The following is an 18629-nucleotide window of genomic DNA, read 5'->3' on the forward strand; positions in this document are numbered from 1 at the left end:
GCAAGAAGGGAGGATTGCGCGCGCGAGAACATTTCAAATGAGGAAGAGAGGGTAGCCGGCGGGGCTTATTTTCCCACACTAACCAATGAGGGGCTCCTTTAACTCAGGGCGCGAATGAGCGCGCGAAAAAAGAGGCAGAGACTTTTCATACCGTAAGCGGTAGGCGGGGCCTTGCTTTTGCTCTCTGGCCAATCGCAGGCTCCACTACCTCAGACGGGGAGCGGAAACTGCGCGCGAGAGAGAGACTTACCTATAATAACGGAGAGGGCGTAGTGGGTGGGGCTTGTTTTCCCTCCTCATCCAATAAGAGGCGTAGTCACCTCAGCGTCTAGTGGTCGCGAAAGCTGAGGCGGCGCGCTTTTTGCTTCTTCCGCCGTCTCCCCTCACGGTGCTCCCGGAGCGGTTTTGAGGCCTAGCTTCTGCCAGGCCGCCTCTTTTCGTCTTCCGATGGATCCCGCCGAAGCCGAGTTCCTGGCCGAGCAGGAGCTGGTCACCATCATACCCAACTTCAGCATGGACCGGATTTACCTCATTGGGGTGGGTCGGCGGCGGAAGGAGCCCGGCTCGCGGGACGTCGGAGGCGGGTAGTCATGAAATGCCGACCGAAGTCGAAGTGTGAGGAAGACAACATTATGGAATGGAAGCAAAGGGGATAAGAAAGAAGTGGGGCGGAAGGCGTGGGATGGGAAATCAGCGTTTAAAAGACGAAATCATGGAGCGGTGGGCGAGCCCTTGCGGTTAATTAATAGTAATGTTTTATTAACGGTGTAGTTGTGCTATATATTCCGCTAATAAGTACCCCGAACGAATAAAAAGAGGGCAGGGGAAAAGCACACCCAATACTTATATTACTGCTTATACCTCACCTTTGAATAACGCAGGCAGCTCTTGAAAAGAGGGAAGAAGCAATGAAAAAACTCACGACTCTTAGCATCTTATCGAAACAACGCTTTTAAAATTAAGGATTTGAAATTGAGCAAGAGTCAACTTTATTCAGATCATATTAAGCAATAAAAAGAACCTTACGCCGCTTTGGAAGACTGTTGTAGCCAACAGTGCTACTCAGAGTAGACCCATTGAAATTTATGAATCCAAGTTGCATCTATCTATTTATTGTCTTTTTAATTTCAGGTCTGCTGTGCATATGACAACGTTGACTACAGCACTAATAAATCTGTTACAGCTTTATTTATAGTTTACTTTTCACCATGCATTCCCAATACAAAGTTGGATACTGCTTTAAACAACACACTAGCCGTTTCGTGCTGCATAACAACACCAATAGATTGTGTTGTTATGCAGCAACACTGCAGAGTGAGTGGTACACTTAACTTGGCCTTTGCTGGGGGTAGATGCAGTGCTAAAGCTCTGAAAGGAGTACATTCCGCAACTTGGGGGCACCTCAGAGAAGCTCCTTCCATGTACCATCACCCCACCAGCTTAACAGGATGGTGAAACTGCCTGCTGGGCTTTCCTGCAGATCTTAAGACAGGTTTATAAGTGAAGGTGTGCTTTTTATTTTGGGACTGCAGATTATTTAGGGCTTTATATGCCAGTGCAAGAGCCATGAGTCTTCCCCCCTTGGCATTGTGTTAAAACACACTTGAATGTTCCAGACCAGGAAACTAAAACTTAAGCTCCTGTTGAGGTGGTCAAAAATGATCAGTTAAGCAAGGGCATTTGATTAGCAGCCCCTGTCTGCTACTTAGCCTCTTAATTCCTATGGAAACAGTAAGGGTGTACCTAGTTTTCCACACGTCTTCTCCATTTTAACTTTATTTTTGTTAAACAAATAATGACACAGTGTAATATGTCATGTTTTGTTGTTCATCTGAGGTTTTATTTACCTAATTTTAACACCTGCTAAGGAACAGATGATTGTTATTTTGTCCTAACATGTAAAACCACAGAATTCAAAGAGGGTGTACTTTCTTTTCCTCATGACTGTACTTGGGTGTTGCAAAACATATTCTCTTTTTGCTGCAGTAGGGTAATAATGTGTGTTGCAGTTATTTATATCCCACATTTCAGGATACAAATCCTTTGAAGATGGCTTTAAAGAAATTATTAAACAACTTTAAAAAACAACAAGCAATATCAACATTTTCAAAACCAACAGGATGTTTCCCACAATACAGTTTATTGTGTTGTGTTGTGTTGTAGGGGAGACAGGGAGCAGGTTGATAATGACTTTGCCTGGCTCCCGTTTCTCATGCAGTCCTCCATACATGGTCATGTCTTTTGAATATATTAAGGAATAAACATACAGAAACAGAATTAAAAATCACAGATGAAATGAGGGAATAACCTATTTGCGGTCATTGAGAATATAGCTATATCTGAATGGAAACACATTGGCTGCTCCTGCTGTAGACAGTGCTGTGCTATATGGACCACTGACCACTTTAAGTATAATATAGCTTTGAATTATTCCCTGAAAATTCAGCTTAGTCACTTCTCCCCAGAAATGAAGCTTAACAAGCAGATAAAGAGATTAGAATTACCAAAAAAGGACTTATGACTTTTCCTTGTGGTATACATGCTTTGTATTCAAAAGGTTTGAGGTGTTATTCTTAAGCATCTCTAGGCAGGGCTGGCAAAAACTCATGTATGAAACGGTGGAGAGTTTCTCCCATGCAGTGTCAAGATACAGTTATACAAGGCAGCTTCTTATGCACCTCATTGTGAATGTCTCACTTAGGGGGACTTGGGACCCTTTAATCCTGGGCTGCCTGTGGATGTGCCTCTCTGGCTGGCTATCAACCTAAAGCAAAGACAGAAGTGTCGACTTATACCTCCAGAATGGATGGATGTAGGTAAGAACTATCACCTGCAAGTAAGTTATTAACTGTGAGTGGCCTCTCATAGGAGTTGGATCTTTGCTGCTTGAGTTGAAGTTATTGTTTCTCAGTTGCTAGAAGATCTTTTATTGCTTTTAAAATTTGTTTACCTGGCTATCTATCCACATTTATCGCTGCATCTCAGCATAGGTTTTAAAAATTCTGATTGAACGTTGCAGTTTCTAAAGTTCTTAACTTCTTATTAATGTTTTAAAAATAATGTACTTGTTTCAAAAATGGAAAGCTATATTATTTTCAGCAATATGTGATATAGGCAGTGCTCTGATTCTTGTATGTATGTATTACACACACACACAATGTTGTATCAAAAATATATCAACTGTTTACAACAATATAAAAAATAAGTTTAACAAGTGAATTCTAAGACATCAAGAATTATGATTATATTAGTGTGCTTTAACCTTGATTTCAAATACTGTATGTGTTTTCATGGCAAATCATGTTTGTTCACAAAGGTCTATAGTAGTGAGATGATTGCTCATTCATGTTAAGCACAACTCTATCTAACTTGCTGACTTGTGCTATTATCACACCAGGCTTTTTGAGTCTTGATGGAGAATGGCTTCACAATAGAGGTGCCGATTCCTTTAGGAGCCTTAGTAGTACTGTTACTGAACATGACAGCATGCTAGCTAGACTAACAGATTCCTGTTAATAGCTTTTCATTGCTAAAGCTCCTCCATGGGAATGCTGTCTCTTCTTGATGCAGTGTATTGATGAAGTGGTTGTTCCTGCAGGATTTATTTCTGCTGGAAGCAGGAAATTACAGCATCTAGTTCTTTGTATACCATACCTCTTTTTGATCACTTTCTAGAAAAACTGGAGCAAATTCGGGATCAGGAGCGCAAGGAAGATACTTTCACTCCAATGCCTAGCCCATTCTACATGGAATTAACAAAGTTGTTGCTGAACTAGTGAGTGTTTATTGATTTAATTAGAAAACATATCCTGATATTCCAATGTATTTGCCTAGCTCAGGGTAGCTTACAGTTAAAAGCCAAATCATTCCATGAAAAGAATCCTCACTGGCAAGATTTCTAGTTGACAGTTCTAATATGAACAATTTAGTGAACAAACAAACAAACAAACTAGGGTCACATTGGATTTCATCTAGATGATGAGGAATTTTATATATGAGAGAATGACAGCCAGGAGTGAACATTAAATGAACATTGTCCAGAGTGCTTATCAAATGCAGATGTTTACGTCTATTAGTATGGTGCTTAACTTTTGTTGTAATGGCACTATATCTCTTCTGTAACCTTTAGCTTCAAAACTAGGTTGACACAGAGTTCAGTATTCTCATATGCAATACAGTGGTACCCCGCAAGACGAATGCCTCGCACAACGAAAAACTCGCAAAACGAAAGGGTTTTGTGAGTTTTTAGTTGACTCACGAGACGAATTCGTCTATGGCTGTTTTTCGCAAGACGAATTCGTCTGGCGAGGTACCACTGTGAGCCGCCGGAGCCGCGTTTTAAGGCTGCAGCGAGCGCTGCAGCTTTAAAACGCGGCATCGCGCCATAGCTAAAAAGGCTTACCTTTTGGCTCCGGTGTGTGGGGGGGTGTTTTCCGCGTCGCGTCCGCCATTTTGGATCGACTCAGACATGCGCAGTCGATCCAAAATGGCGGGCGCGACGCGGAAAACACCCCCCCACACAACGGAGCCAAAAGGTAAGCCCTCCCGACCGGCACGGCGCCGCGTTTTAAGGCTCCAGCGAGCGCTGCAGCTTTAAAACGCGGCGTCGCGCCGCAGCTAAAAAGGCTTACCTTTTGGCTCCGGTGGTGGGGGGTGTTTTCTGCATCGCGCCCGCCATTTTGGATCGACTGCGCATGTCTGAGTCGATCCAAAATGGCGGGCGTGACGCGGAAAACACCCCCCCACACACCGGAGCCAAAAGGTAAGCCCTCCCGACCGGCACGGCACTGCGTTTTAAGGCTCCAGCGAGCGCTGCAGCTTTAAAACGCGGCGTCGCGCCGCAGCTAAAAAGGCTTACCTTTTGGCTCCGGTGTGGGGGGGGGGTGTTTTCCGCGTCGCGCCCGCCATTTTGGATCGACTGCGCATGTCTGAGTCGATCCAAAATGGCGGACGCGACGCAGAAAACACCCCCACCACCACCGGAGCCAAAAGGTAAGCCTTTTTAGCTGCGGCGCGACGCCGCGTTTTAAAGCTGCAGCGCTCGCCGGAGCCTTAAAACGCGGCGCCGTGCCGGTCGGGAGGGGCGCGGCTTACCTTTTGGCTCCGGTGGGGGGGGGGTCTTTTCCGCGTCGCGTCCGCCATTTTGGATCGACTGCGCATATCTGAGTCGATCCAAAATGGCGGACGCGACTCGGAAACCCCCCCCCCCACCGGAGCCAAAAGGTAAGCCTTTTTAGCTACGGCGCATTTTAAAGCTGCAGCGGGCGAACAGTTCGCTCGCTGCAGCCTTAAAATGCGGCGCCGCGCGGCTCCGGTGCCGGCCGGCGCCCCTTCCAACCGGCGCTCCCTGACTTTTTTCCCATAGGAACGCATTAATTAAATTTTGCCTCGCAAAACGGTGCCTCGCAAGACGAAATTTCCGCAAGACGAAAAGTCTTGCGGAACGAATTAATTTCGTCTTGCGAGGTACCACTGTAATGTAGAATTCAGCTCATCCAGTGTTTTGCAGCTTCAAATATGGGGAAAATAAACAACTGCTGCTTTAGAAGCTGATGAATATTGCTTATGTCCAGCAATTTATGAAATGAGCATACAAAGTGACAATTGTTCTTTAGTAGCCTATTCTAGGAATGTAGGAAGCTTACCTTTTAAAGAGTCACGCCACTGGTCCATTTAGCTCAGTGTTTTCTGCACCGACTGGCAGTGGCTTTCTTCTCTTGCTTATTTCACATTAATGTTTTAGATTCAGGTAGGTAGCCGTGTTGGTCTGACGCAGTGGAAATATATATAAAAATTTTAAAAAATGTCCAGTAGCACCTTAGAGACCAAGTTTGTTCTGGGTATAAGCTTTCGTGTGCATGCACACACAGCTATCTGAAGAAGTGTGCATGCACATGAAAAATTATACCCAGAACAAACTTAGTTGATCTCCAAGATGCTAGTGGACAATTTATATATATATTAATGTTTTAATTAATTTTAGAATATGTAGTGCTGTTTTAATATGTTGTGATGGTATAGTGGAAGGTAGTTTTGAAATACTTATAAAATATCTAGAGGTGCCAGGAATTGAATCTGGGACCATTTGCATGCAAAGCAGATGCTCTACCACTGAAGTACAGTTCTTCACCCATTTTGATAACTTTCCCTTCTCCATTAGTGCTGTGGACAATATTCCAAAGGCAGATGAGATCCGAACATTGGTTAAGGATATCTGGGACACTCGAATTTCAAAACTTCGGTTGTCTGCTGATAGCTTTGTTAGACAGCAGGAAGCTCATGCCAGGGTAAGAGGAATCTGATGAGTTGCTAAGTTCTGTATGTAATACATGAAAATATATGAGGAGTACATGTTCAAGCAGTGTGTTGTGGGAGTCATCTAAAATTGATAGTGAAAGTGGCAATGGTTTCCTAGTTAGCAAGAAATGGCGGAAGCAGGTCTGCTTTTTGTATTTTGATTGCTGCTCTTCTGACACTGATTTATGCTTGCAAGCATTGTATAGTCTTTTGTATGAATGTTTGCAACTTTGCTTTGAATGTTGTGAATCAACTGTGCACTGCATCTTACTTATTGAATGATGATACGTATGCATTGATCTTGCCATTATGTACAGCACTAGAGAGCTCCAGTCAAATGCATCTTCTTGCTGCTTAGATGCATGAAGCAAGTCTATTCTTGAAATACTTGTGCACATTTGTAGATGTGCTCCCTTAATCTGTATTATGTGAAACCACCCTATTTTCTAGTTTGGTTCCATATCAGGATGTTGGGACATATACTGTATAAACATCATGTATGTATGTGAAACAGTTCAGATACTACAGCAGCCTTTCCCAACCCTGATGTTTTAACTACAACTCTCACCACATCCCTTTTTGTTTGTCAGGCTGGCTAGGACTGATGGTAGCTGTAGTCCAGGGGTCAGCAACCATTTTCAGCCGTGGGCCTGCCCACCGTCCCTCAGACCATGTGGTGGGCCAGACTATATTTTTTTTGGGGGGGGGGGATGAACTAATTCCTATGCCCCACAAATAAACCAGAGGTGCATTTTAAATAAAAGCACACATTCTACTCATGTAAAAAAACCAGGCAGGCCCCACAAAGAACCCAGAGATGCATTTTAAATAAAAGGGCACATTCTACTCATGTAAAAACATGCTGATTCCCGGACCATCCATGGGCCGGATTGAGGCGGCGATTGGGCTGCATCCGGCCCATGGGCCTTAGGTTGCCTACCCCTGCTGTAGTCTAAAACAACTCAAGGGAGCCAGGTTGGGGAAGGCTGCACTGCAGGCTTTTTTCATGTGGCTGGTGTCCCATTACCACCCCCTTCTCCCAAATTCTGTGAGCAGAAATTCTAAATGGAACACAACAACTGGACTGGATTAGTAGGCTATCTTTGCTGTAGTCCTGTTTGGAATATTTGGTGATAATTTTCAAGACAGAGAATTTAGGAGGAAAGAAATGTATAAATCAGGGATGGGGAACCTGTGGCCCTCTAGATGTTGCTGGACTCTACCTCCCATCAGCCCCAGGCAATGTGTCAAGTTTCATGAATGATGGGAGCTGAGTGCGCAACTATTAAAGGGTCACAGGTTTACCATCCTTGGGGTAAATGAAACTAGGGGACCTCTTCGCCAGTCAATAAAAACACAATCTAATCTTACATGTTTTTGGAAGATTATGCATAAATGTCACTAAGCCCTGGCCTTGTAATTATGTGAACTAGAAACATGCTCACTGAAACTATTGAGGGGTACAACCAGATTCTGTTATTCCTTAGGTGATCACATAGTTATGTATTTTTTTTTTACAAATCTTGTGCATATTGTTTTGTAACATTTCTTCCTTCTCTCTTATAAGCTGGATAATCTGACTCTAATGGAGATCAACACTACTGGGGCTTTCCTTACTCAAGCTTTAGATCATATGTACAAGCTCCGTACAAATCTCCAGCCTGGAGAAAGTGCCCCATCTCAGGACTTTTGACAACCAAAATCTTCCATGAAATGCATTCTGACATTCTGCTTCTCAGCAGTTTTTCCTGAGCTTTAGGCAGCTGCCTCTGTGAAAAATTGGTCTTCAGTACTCCTATAAGATTGTATTGAAGATGATGTCTGGGGAAGTTTCAGTACTGTATAATGTATCCTCTTGTGGACAAATACTGGAAAACTAAGGCTGATCCAATCCGCCAGCAACACAGGGGTTTGTATCTATCCTCAGCAATTGGGGTGCACATCCTTTTGTGACAATAGCTCTCCTCAGCGAACAGACGATCCTGTCCCAACAGTCCTCTCAGCTCCTGTGTGACTGTCATTCCAAGATGAATTGGCTGCAACTCTTTGCAGTTGTCTTGCTACTTTGTTTGATTGCTTTACTCTCAGTCTAAAACTAGAAGAAAATGAACTGATCCCTCTCCACAGGATCCACTTCCTCAGTGTGCCCTTATTTTCAGATGCCTCTGGGAAAGATGACAGAGTGAGACTATTTTAAACACCTGGCTGCACAGCACTCCTGTGAGCCTGCCTGCGGAGTGATAACCCATCTTTCCAGCAGGGCACTGTGTGCTTCCACTGTGATATCACTTACTGCAGTCTTATTTGTCAACTGTCCTCAAAAGATAAAGGATCCTCTCTGGTTGCTTTGTCAGCAACCACTGAAGTGAACTGCTTTGTGTATGTGCGTCTGCAGAAAGTGAGAACATGTGCCTTCTTTCTGTTTTTCAGAGTAAATCGATTTGTTTTGTGTACCTACTTTTTATCTTTGCTGTAGACTCTTTGTTCTAAATTTCCAAAAGCCAATCACTTGCTAGTCAGAATCTACCCCGTTTTAATTGTGTAGGTATTCATTGGTTGATAGGATTCAGGCCCTCAGTCATACAGTGAGTGCTCCTACCTGTCTGGTTTGTAACATTTTATAGCTGTTGGTAGGGGCAGAAGGGAAGAAAATAATAAAGAAGAGGGTGTAGTCCAAATACTGTTATGTTGACACTTGGCAATGAGACAGATTCTTAACTAGAATGCAGTAAAATGTACATTGTTTAGGCAGCAACACACTGACCTCTGCTGGCTGTCTGCAAGATACTTGATCATTAAAGTAGTTCTTCAAAAAGTATTGTGATTTTGTACTTTTTAGTGCAATGTTTGTAAAAAGATTTTTTTGGAAATGCTTGATATTTTTATAATGCAGGGTCCCAGTGCAAGCTCAACCAGTTAAATTTTTCATTTGCAATACAAAAATTGTAGGAGAGGTTAAATTTCTTGGAAATTCACACTAACACTGAAGAAACAATGTAGTGACAAAGTAACATTATTGATGATGTTGATAGATGTTGCTTGTAATGGGAGAATATACAGTGGTACCTCTGGTTGCGAACAGGATCCGTTCTGGAGCCCTGTTCGCAACATGAGCAGCGCGCAACCTGAAGCGCCACATTGTGCATGTGCGCGGCGCAATTCGGTGCTTATGCACAAAGCGCGATTTCGTGCTTCTGCGCATGTGCAACGAACCCGGAAGTAACCCGTTCCAGTACTTCCGGGTTCGGCGCGTTCGTAACCCGTGCTGAACGCAACCTGCAGCGAATGCAAACAGAGGTATGACTGTATACCATACCACTTCAACAGTCTTAAATGCGTAGTACTTTAATCTGTAACAATCTTTGCCTTGTTTGAGGAATCCATTAATCATACTTCATGCAAAGTCATGATTTCTAACGGTTTGTTTCTTCAGTAGCATCTTCTGCCATATTTTGTGCTCTCTAATATTACTTAGTGCTGACTTGTGAGCTAGTTCAGCTTAGTGCTAGCTTTTGGAATTCATGTCCTAGGGTGGCTGTGTATGTTCTAGCTCCTGCAAGTTTCTAGCTTGCCTGCTCATCCAAGTGGGGAATAATAAACTAGCTTAGTGTATAGTTGGGGCAATGGCAGTATGATGCCTTCATAAGTGAATACTGTATAAAATGCCAGATTGTGTTGAAAGGTTTGATCTGTGTCTTTAAGCATAGTTAACACTTCAGATTTTAATTTATACAGTCGGTGTAGTTTCTATCCACCACTGGGGCTGCTGGGAAAATAATCCTTTGTCATGATTTAGGAACATTTTATTTTTTGGATGTTGTCAGAAATTACAGCAATATATTCATAAATACCTAATTACTACATTCAACAAATATATTACATTACATTAAATTCAAACAAGTACACTTAAAACAGGTTTAATTTGTCTCACAGCATCTAAACTGCCCCAGCCAGTCTGGGCTTTATCCTCCTGCTCTCCCTTCATGCTCTGTGTTTAGTTGCTTGAGAAATTCTGCACTTCTTATAACAACAACCAGTCAGCATGGCCCTGGGGGCAACGGAGTGCAAATGGGACAGTCTTGAGAATTTAAGCAGTGGGCCAGAAAGTTGGGGGTGGATGGGGTAGGTGGGAGAAGAAATTGACTCCCATCATTGTAGAAAAGGAGAATGTTTTGAAAGACGGGTTGCTCCAAGATGGGATACTGTAGTTTTCATACTAGCACCTCCTAACCTCTCTGCCTTCATGCTTTTTTGCATTGTTTGAGGGAAAGACATATGTATTTCAGACAACGCAGGCTTGTTCTGAATGGAAAATTGTGACTGATCTCGCAGCTTGTGTACCACTGAATCTGGAGTTTGAGTAAGTGCACATTCATTATTTACTCTTGTATGTAGATATATAGAAATAAAGCCAATTGGCTCTAACGTGTGTCCTTAAACAGCACATGTTGGGCTTGTAAAAGCTGGAGCAGCGTGGTGCAAGCATCTTCCCATATAGTCTAGCCCACATTCCGCTCAGTTGAAGGAAAAAGATACACATAGTGCAATTACGTTTAGAAAAATGAGTGCAATGGCCTCCTCCTTTTTATGCCCATCTCCCTCTGCCCCTGTCTATTGCCAACACTAGGATATAAAAGCTGTAATCTACACTGACTTGAAAGACACTGCTACTGCAACAATTTGATAGACATGGTATGGAAATATCATCCAAATTACCCTCCGTTAACACTCAACCTTGACAGCTTGAAAGTGGATGTATAATTATTTGGACAGAAATAAATTAGTAGAGCCATTAATGTTTTATCCCATCTTTGTTCCCGTAACACCTTCCTAATTAAACTATGACTTTCTACATTACCACCACCCAGCTTGTTGCCTTCTGTCAATACTTCACATAAATACTTTACTCTGGTCATATATTGAAACCTGAATGGCCAGAATGAGCACTGAAACTACTGCAAACTGAGTATTCCTGTGGTCCCTTATTTTGATACTTTTCAGCTGACCTAGGGGGGTTGCAACTAAAACAAGTTTTCAAGGTATAATTTTGTTTTCTGCTTTTTTGGCAAAACCTATTTTATGGAATGAAATAGTATTAACGACAATCAGGTATTTTTTTTTCTTTGAAGGCAAATGGGTGATAATGATCTGACATTCAGAGGGGGAAATATGAGTGACTTTTACATTTTTCTGCTCTTTTCTTTCATGCTCCAAAAGAGCCGATTGTCTCAGTACATCAGGGAAGGATATTCAGAATACTATTACAGAAACTGGCAGCTTTAGCTGTTTGAAGGATCACTTGCTAATGTGAAAAAAAAATCTCTTTCTGCATTCAGGAAGAGGACATTGTGTCACACAGGTCCATAAATTTGCTCTAGGTTTCTTTCTTGTTATAATAGATAAACTTTCTTCTGGAGGCTGGTCAGGGCTTTGGTATTCTTAAGAGTTGCATAGAAAAGGGAATTGTGGCAGGTGTAGGTTTGTCACACAGTGGTGAGGAAACTGCACCAGCTGAATTTACTTCTAAACAGCTATTTAAAAGGATAGAAGCATTGTTTTACTTTGCATCTGGCCACTGTAGAGTCCTACAAGAGCACACCCGCTTGCCTTTCATTGTCATTATTCAGGGAAAGAGAATTTTTAATAGCAACAGCAAAAAACATTGCACATCAGCTACTAAAATTATAAAATACAAAGAGGATGACAAAATTCAGTGAACCTTGACTATAAAGGTGCTACAAATCCCAGGGTTATATTAAATTCCTGGTCAAAATATTGTGCTTTTGCCACACATTCTGCAAATATTGGTTGGTGAGGCCTTGAATAGTTAAGGCAAAGGGGAAAGAATTTTAAACTTGGGAGGGCTGGGCCTTGCTTATGTATATAATCCCCTCAAGTGTGAAAGATCAGTGGTGCACATAAAATAATGTGCCTGATCCCTTATAATGTTGATTCTAGGCTTCCCTTAAAGGGACGTAGATTAATCTAACAGTGCTTCCATACATCACAAAAGACTGGTGTTGCCAGACTGATAAACAAAGCAAAGGGAGAACCTGCTTTGCCAGGCTAGGCTTTAAAAATCAAAGCTTTGAGCTTTTTAGAGCATGTTTGTAGACCAAATATCAGTTGGTGAATGGATGTCTGGCTTATCCACCTTGCTTTTAATTTCTAGTGCTGCCAATTTAAAATTTAAATGCATGGATTATAAGGAAGGATAGCAAAACCACCTGCTAGGACTGTGTATGAAAATGTTGTTTAATACTTAAATATGGAAAGAAAACACTAATCCAAACTAGCTCTTGATAACCAGTCAGAGGAGTCCTAAATTTTGGCAGGAGCTACATGGGCCGAATAAGATAAGTCACATATGGCCTTAGTGGGACATTAATGACTTGAGTAAAACTTTTTTTTTTAATCTCTCCTGGGTTTAGTACAAGGCTGAGGGCCCCCAACACATTGGACCTAGGAGCCTGGGACCTTTTTTTAGTGTATGTGACCCTCCTGCTGCAGGAGTGCATGGCATGTGAATAACATGACCATGTGGGTAAGTCAACTGAATGCTATGCAAACTGCACTGGCAGTCAGGTGTGAAAGACCCCTGAAAACTACCCTCATGGTCTCATGTACAGATGCATTCTTCTGGAATAGGGTCACACTGCCAGAAGTAGCTTCTGTGCTGCTGGGTCTGTATATGAAGCAGGTTGGAAACAAAACAGCTTCAGGCACAGATCACAATATTTTCCTTCCTTTGTATTAACTGCTGTTTTTGGAATAATGTTTCCTTCTTTGGAAGCCTCACATAATTGATGCTGCTAGTGCTATGATTTTGAGTGGTGTTGGTTAAATGAACAAAGCCAATTATTGTCCACTAGTGTTGATAGTGTAGTCCCTAAGATCTTCTCTCAATAGCAACAGATCATATGACATTCAGTATTCCAAGCGCTTGAAGAAAAAAGGGGTAGCAGGGCAGGGGAAAATGGGGAAAAGAAACTCCAGTTGCGCAGGAGAATTTACTGTACCAGAAACTGGTGCTATGCATAGCAAAATGCCTAAGTGATAGCACGTGCCCCAGTGGAAAGCTTTTTCCTTAAAATTCTTTAAAAAAACATTTCAATATTTTTTCCATGTCCTGACCAGCAGCAGTACAAACACTAAAAGCAAGCTATCTTTTTGCCAAAAAGAAAAAAAAGCAGAAACATATTGAAAATGGCAAGCTTTTTATAACAATAATTAAAGTAATAAAAACATACAAAACATTTTTAAATATATACACAGTACAAGGCTGAAGCACCTTCTTCACTCTTTAATTGCAAAATCTTTGTATGAAAATTCTACCCACTGGGGTACATAATCTGTGTGTGTGTGTGTGTTGTATGTATATCACTGTTCTGTACATCCTCCCCTCCCCAGTAATAAAAAGGTACCTTCAGTTTATTTATTCACTTTTATTTTTCAAGTGAAATGCATTTCCAGCAAAAAGCTGATAGATGCATGGGAAGTCAAGTTTGGAAGCTGCATTTTCTTCTGCTAGGCCTACTACTCTGCAGATAATTATTTCTGTATGCAAAAATATCCAGTTCATTCTAACAAAAACTGATGTGTACCTTGTCTCCTCTTGGATTGAGAAACTGTATTTCAGAAATAAAATGGGCAGATTCCAAAGTATAACAATTGAACTTATATGGCAACAAAAAGGAGCATATGTATGGAGATAATGCCGGCCCCTTCAACGGGAGATGGATGTTAGTGTCATTGGAATCTCTGGATTAAAACAGTATTTTTATAAGGCAGAAGAGGAAGCAGAAGGAAAATAACCCTTTCAAATTTAACCAAAACTAGAGTCCTTCTAAGCAAGTTACTCACAGGCTTAAAAAGATTCAGTTGCATCTTTTCAAGAGATGGATTTGGATTTTCCTGGATTCCACGGTCCATTACTCCATGCATGGCACATTCTCTTTTATGTTTAAGCTTCAAACCTCCCAGTGAAAAATATTAAATATTCCAGGTAATAAAATAGATTATTATTTCTATACTATATGTTCGGCCTAGACAAGGGAGTGTCACCTGGGATACCCCTTGAAGTAACTTCTAGACCACTGCATTGCAGGCAACGCAAGGCACTTTCTCAAGTGATCTAGTTCGGCCTGAAGTCGTTCCCTTTCAGAGACAATCTTCTGCTTCTGGTTCCTTAGTTCCTGCACAGGAAGAGAAGAGACATGTCAAGTAACATGATTTAGTATAACCACAATAATGGACTTTGTTCCTGAAGCACAGAACAGAAAAAATGACATTACAGCTGTGATGCAATCGGTGTTGAATCCACACTCACCGTCATAGCGTGCGATAGTTGTTCTGCAGTCAGACTGAGATTGTAGTGCTGGGCCTCCAAGCGTCTGCACTGAGTTTGCAGCACTTGTCGTTCCAAATTTTGCTCTGCAATCAAATTTAGACAATTTGTCACTTTTCAGTACCAGGCTAGGTTCCTAACAAACTCCTCATGCAAGAGGCCTGGTTTGTATATCACACTAAGCCAGACCACGGCTCAGTGCAAATGCATAAGCATGCAGGCTCCTAGAGAGAAGAGTATGGCTGCTTTGTTCCTCCCCTGGTTGTTCTGCTATACTAACCCATGGTTTGGCTTATTGAGCCATATGAACCCAAACCTCATGGTTTAGCTCCTGGAAAAACCATGAGCTGTAAATAATAGGACAAACCTTGATTTAAAAAGCTCATGGTTAGCCTGGAGAGAACTCAACCACGAACCCATGTTCAGACAGCATGGTAAGCCAAGCAGTGGCTTTCTCTCTTGGGAGCTTGCATGCTTGCACTATGCAATCAGACCAGTGAAACTGAAGTGGAGAGCATCTGTAAGTCTGTATTAACCTTAAAAACTCAGTACTGTAAAGTATCTTGAAATTTGCCCTGTCTTAAACTATGATAGATGCTTCTCGAGAAATGAAGGGCACTGAGGAACTTAAAGCAGTATCGAACGTTTCGGCTCCCAAAGGCCGAAAACCTGGAAGTAAATGCTCCAGTTTTTGAACATTTTTGGAAGCCAAATGTCCGATGTGATTTCCGCTTGAGTGCAGGAAGCTCCTCCAACCAATCAGAAGCCGTGCCTCGGTTGTCAAACATTTCCAAAGCTGAACGGGCTTCCAGAATGGATTACGTTCGACAACCGAGGTTTGACTGTACAATAAATCTCTTAACAGAAAAGGAAAAGGAAAAACTGATCCAAGGCAACTTTGTGTCCACAAAGCACAGGGTGTTTCTTACCAGGACAAAACACTCTTCTGATCTTGACAAAGAACACAAAGCATATGTTCACACAGGAATAGCTAAGATTGGAGCAAAGTAAACAGCAATAACCTGCTCCAACTTTTTTCACTTTGCATCACGAGGCAAGGGATCTCCTGAATCAGTGCAGCTTACCTTCTATATGTTCTTGGTAAGCCTCAAAGATGGCTTCAATCCCCTGCCATTTGGGTCTGGGATACTCCTCTTCCTCCTCCTCCTCCTCCTCCTCTTCTGAGTCAGAGACCTTTTCATGCTCTGGGGGTATTAAACCCTTATGCTGGGAGTCTTTCTGGCCATTCTGCTGTGGCAGAGACGCCCAACTTGAAGTCTGCAACTCCGGAATGTTATAATGAATGGAGGCATCAACTTTGTGGTTCTGCTCTGCGGAGTGTGCCACTGCATTTCCTAGAAGCCAGCATTGCAAGAGGTAAAACATCTGCATTGCATGTCCCTTTTAACGAATACTTATGGTTGAAGTTTATTGCCCACCTTCCCACTTACATATCAAGGGTGTGGATTACCCATACTCTGGAGAAAATACATGGTTGCTTTGGGATGAGAAACCAGTTTGTTGTAAGCACCTGCACCCACAGTGGAAGATAAGTTAAGCTAAAGCAAATGACACATATACTGCTGGGGAAAGCAAATTCTCTGCAAGAAATAATTTTGCAACAAGCTCTTACATATCACATTAACCCATCCTTGCAACTTCCTCTAATGTTTGAGCAGAATAAGTTCCAACTACAATTATAAGGATCACCCACAAGGAGCTATTAAAAGCAAGACCCAAATGATGGAGTCCACACACACTCGGGGGAAGTGTAAAGAAAATAAAAAGAGAAACCACTGAGGAATTCTGGGGAGTGGGAAGGACCAAAAGACTTGTCAAGGTCACAGAGCAGTCAGAGAGAGGTAGATAAGAATTTAGGAGTTCAGATGGCCAAGCTTAAATCAAGTGCCCAAGAAATATCCCACCACCTCTTTCAAAATAAGACTGCTGAAAGGGACATTAACAGTTTTAACAATTTCTACTCAAGATGTTATCTCAGAGGAAAGGTATGTCACCAAGATTAATGCTCTGTATTCAGTACGAGAGACGTTTTCAGGGGATTTTACTATCTCAGACCTAGTCAGTGAAAACATTTATGGCCCATACCTTCAGCTGCTGAATTGGTGTCTCCTATTGGCTGCCTTATTTTTTTTATTTCGTTTTTGACTAACAGCTGCTGCCAACACACTGTAGCAACTTTATATTCTGCACTTCTGTCCACTGAAATTAATGAGCTTTTCACTATGTGAACTGTATTTCCAGGGCATTTCATGAAGTTATCGTATTTACTACTGCCTACTGAAAAACATTCAAGCTATTCTAGCAAGAGAAGCAAATGATAATACCGAAAATATTAAATGTCTGTAAACAGTTTTATGTGGGCATACAACATTTGTTCCAAGTATGAATTGGGTTGAAATCTATACCAGGCACTCCACTGATTCTATTCCCCATAATGATCACTATTTTTTTTCCTATTTGGAATGCACTACACATTGAACATACTTCAACTATCTCCACAATGGCTTTACTAAACATTGAAACTGGATTGTGTAGAGTCTAGGCCTATCTAAAATGAATCCATGTAAAATCTGCATATCCAAAACTTGAATTATGCAAGCAGCAAGGAAACCAATAACAAACTGGGCTCAAAAACTGACCCTCATAAGCTGAAAGTCCCTTATCACTCAATCACATATATCTCTGGCAGGATGTTGGCAATACTTGCCCCTTACAAGTTGCCATTTACCTTTGTGTTTCTGCAACGCTTTCTGTGTGGACTGCAACACAGACTCGTGGAATTGATGTGCAAACTCCTCAGCTATAAAGGGCTCCCATGGCTTGTTCTTCCCATTCATACTGTGTGATAACGGCACAGGGATGTCCTTTGGCAAAGAACCTCGGACATAGTTAAGGATGCTCAGGCTTTTCTTGGCCATGTGCCCATCGCTCAACTTAGGCTTCTCTGCGGAGATAGGAGCTGGCTCCTTGGACCTTGGAAATTCATGCGGTCGTAGCTGTTCCATTCTGCTGGGCTCAGCTGTCTTCTGGGAGTCTGGCAGCGAAGCAGCAGCAATGCTGACTGGTTTCTCAGAATCCACAGCAGTTTGCTGTACTTGTGGCTCTTTGGGAAAGAAAGAAAAACAAACAAGTCACTCAGGGCAGCCAATTCCCTTTGTCAAGAGTTGCGTGACTGAACAAAAGGGTTCTGAAAAACAAATTACCATTTTGCACTCCGTGGAGTTAATGTTAATTCTCTGGCATAAAGAAGTAGAACAGAAATGCTCCTTCAGTTGGGATGCATAACTTGGGTGAGTACAGTCGTACCTCGGGTTACGTACTTTTTGGGTTATGAACTCCAGTAACCCATAAGCACAACCTGGAGTGTGCGCAACGTGCGGATGTGCAGAAGCGTTCTGTGCAGTTCACGCATGTGCAAACCGCTACTTCTGGGTTTTTCGCGCGCTTGTTTGGGTTGCGTACTTTTTGGGTTACAAACTGTAACCCGGAACCAATTACGTACGCAACCCGGGGTACCACTGTATTTGTTTCTTTCCTAAAATAATAGCAGATGCTTCCAAAGACCTCTTACAATGACTTTGATGACGTATTGTCAAGTGCAAATTGGGACTTGTAATCAGCTGACATGTCATCCCTTGGTTGCTCTGCTCCAAGAATACTGCAACATTTACCTTGAGGTAGCTATAAGACTTTGAACATGGGAGGAAACAACAACTTCGCTCAAGGCAAGCAAATCTGTGTGCACAAATAAGCTGCCTCATTTGAGGAAGCGTGCTAATGTGTTGTTAACATATTGTTACAGATCTGGGGTATCAGAGTTTGGGGGTGCAAGGGCACTCAGAACTGCTAGAGTTAGTGAATGTTGGAAATGAATAAAGGGGTAGAATTTAGCTGAGTTTTTGGAGTATGAAGGGAAGATGCCAGACATTAGATTTAAATTACAGGCTGAATGCAATTAGAAGGA

The 18629-nt window shown here is 42.1% G+C and overlaps 2 protein-coding genes across 8 annotated transcripts in view; one reads left to right on the plus strand and one right to left on the minus strand.

Annotated features, from left to right (window-relative positions):
* Positions 1 to 344: 344 nt before the first annotated feature.
* Positions 345 to 8115, plus strand: GINS2 (GINS complex subunit 2). Its single transcript, XM_033156926.1, has 5 exons — positions 345 to 537; positions 2702 to 2816; positions 3676 to 3775; positions 6161 to 6287; positions 7865 to 8115. Exons 1-5 carry the CDS (start codon positions 448 to 450, stop codon positions 7988 to 7990), a joined length of 558 nt encoding a protein of 185 aa, XP_033012817.1. The 5' UTR covers positions 345 to 447; the 3' UTR covers positions 7991 to 8115.
* Positions 8116 to 13493: 5378 nt separating this feature from the next.
* Positions 13494 to 18629, minus strand: part of GSE1 (Gse1 coiled-coil protein) — a 385949-nt gene continuing 380813 nt past the window's right edge. For all 7 annotated transcript variants that reach the window (XM_033156928.1, XM_033156929.1, XM_033156934.1 and 4 more), the window contains 4 exons: positions 17394 to 17768; positions 15730 to 15999; positions 14627 to 14730; positions 13494 to 14492 (listed from right to left, as the gene is read on the minus strand). In XM_033156928.1, coding sequence (XP_033012819.1) covers positions 14358 to 14492; positions 14627 to 14730; positions 15730 to 15999; positions 17394 to 17768 — 884 coding nt within the window. In that variant the 3' untranslated portion in view covers positions 13494 to 14357. The remainder of the gene's footprint in view (positions 14493 to 14626; positions 14731 to 15729; positions 16000 to 17393; positions 17769 to 18629) is intronic.

This window comes from Lacerta agilis, chromosome 8 (assembly GCF_009819535.1).
Source record: "Lacerta agilis isolate rLacAgi1 chromosome 8, rLacAgi1.pri, whole genome shotgun sequence".
In the NCBI taxonomy this organism is placed as follows: Eukaryota; Metazoa; Chordata; class Lepidosauria; order Squamata; family Lacertidae; genus Lacerta; species Lacerta agilis.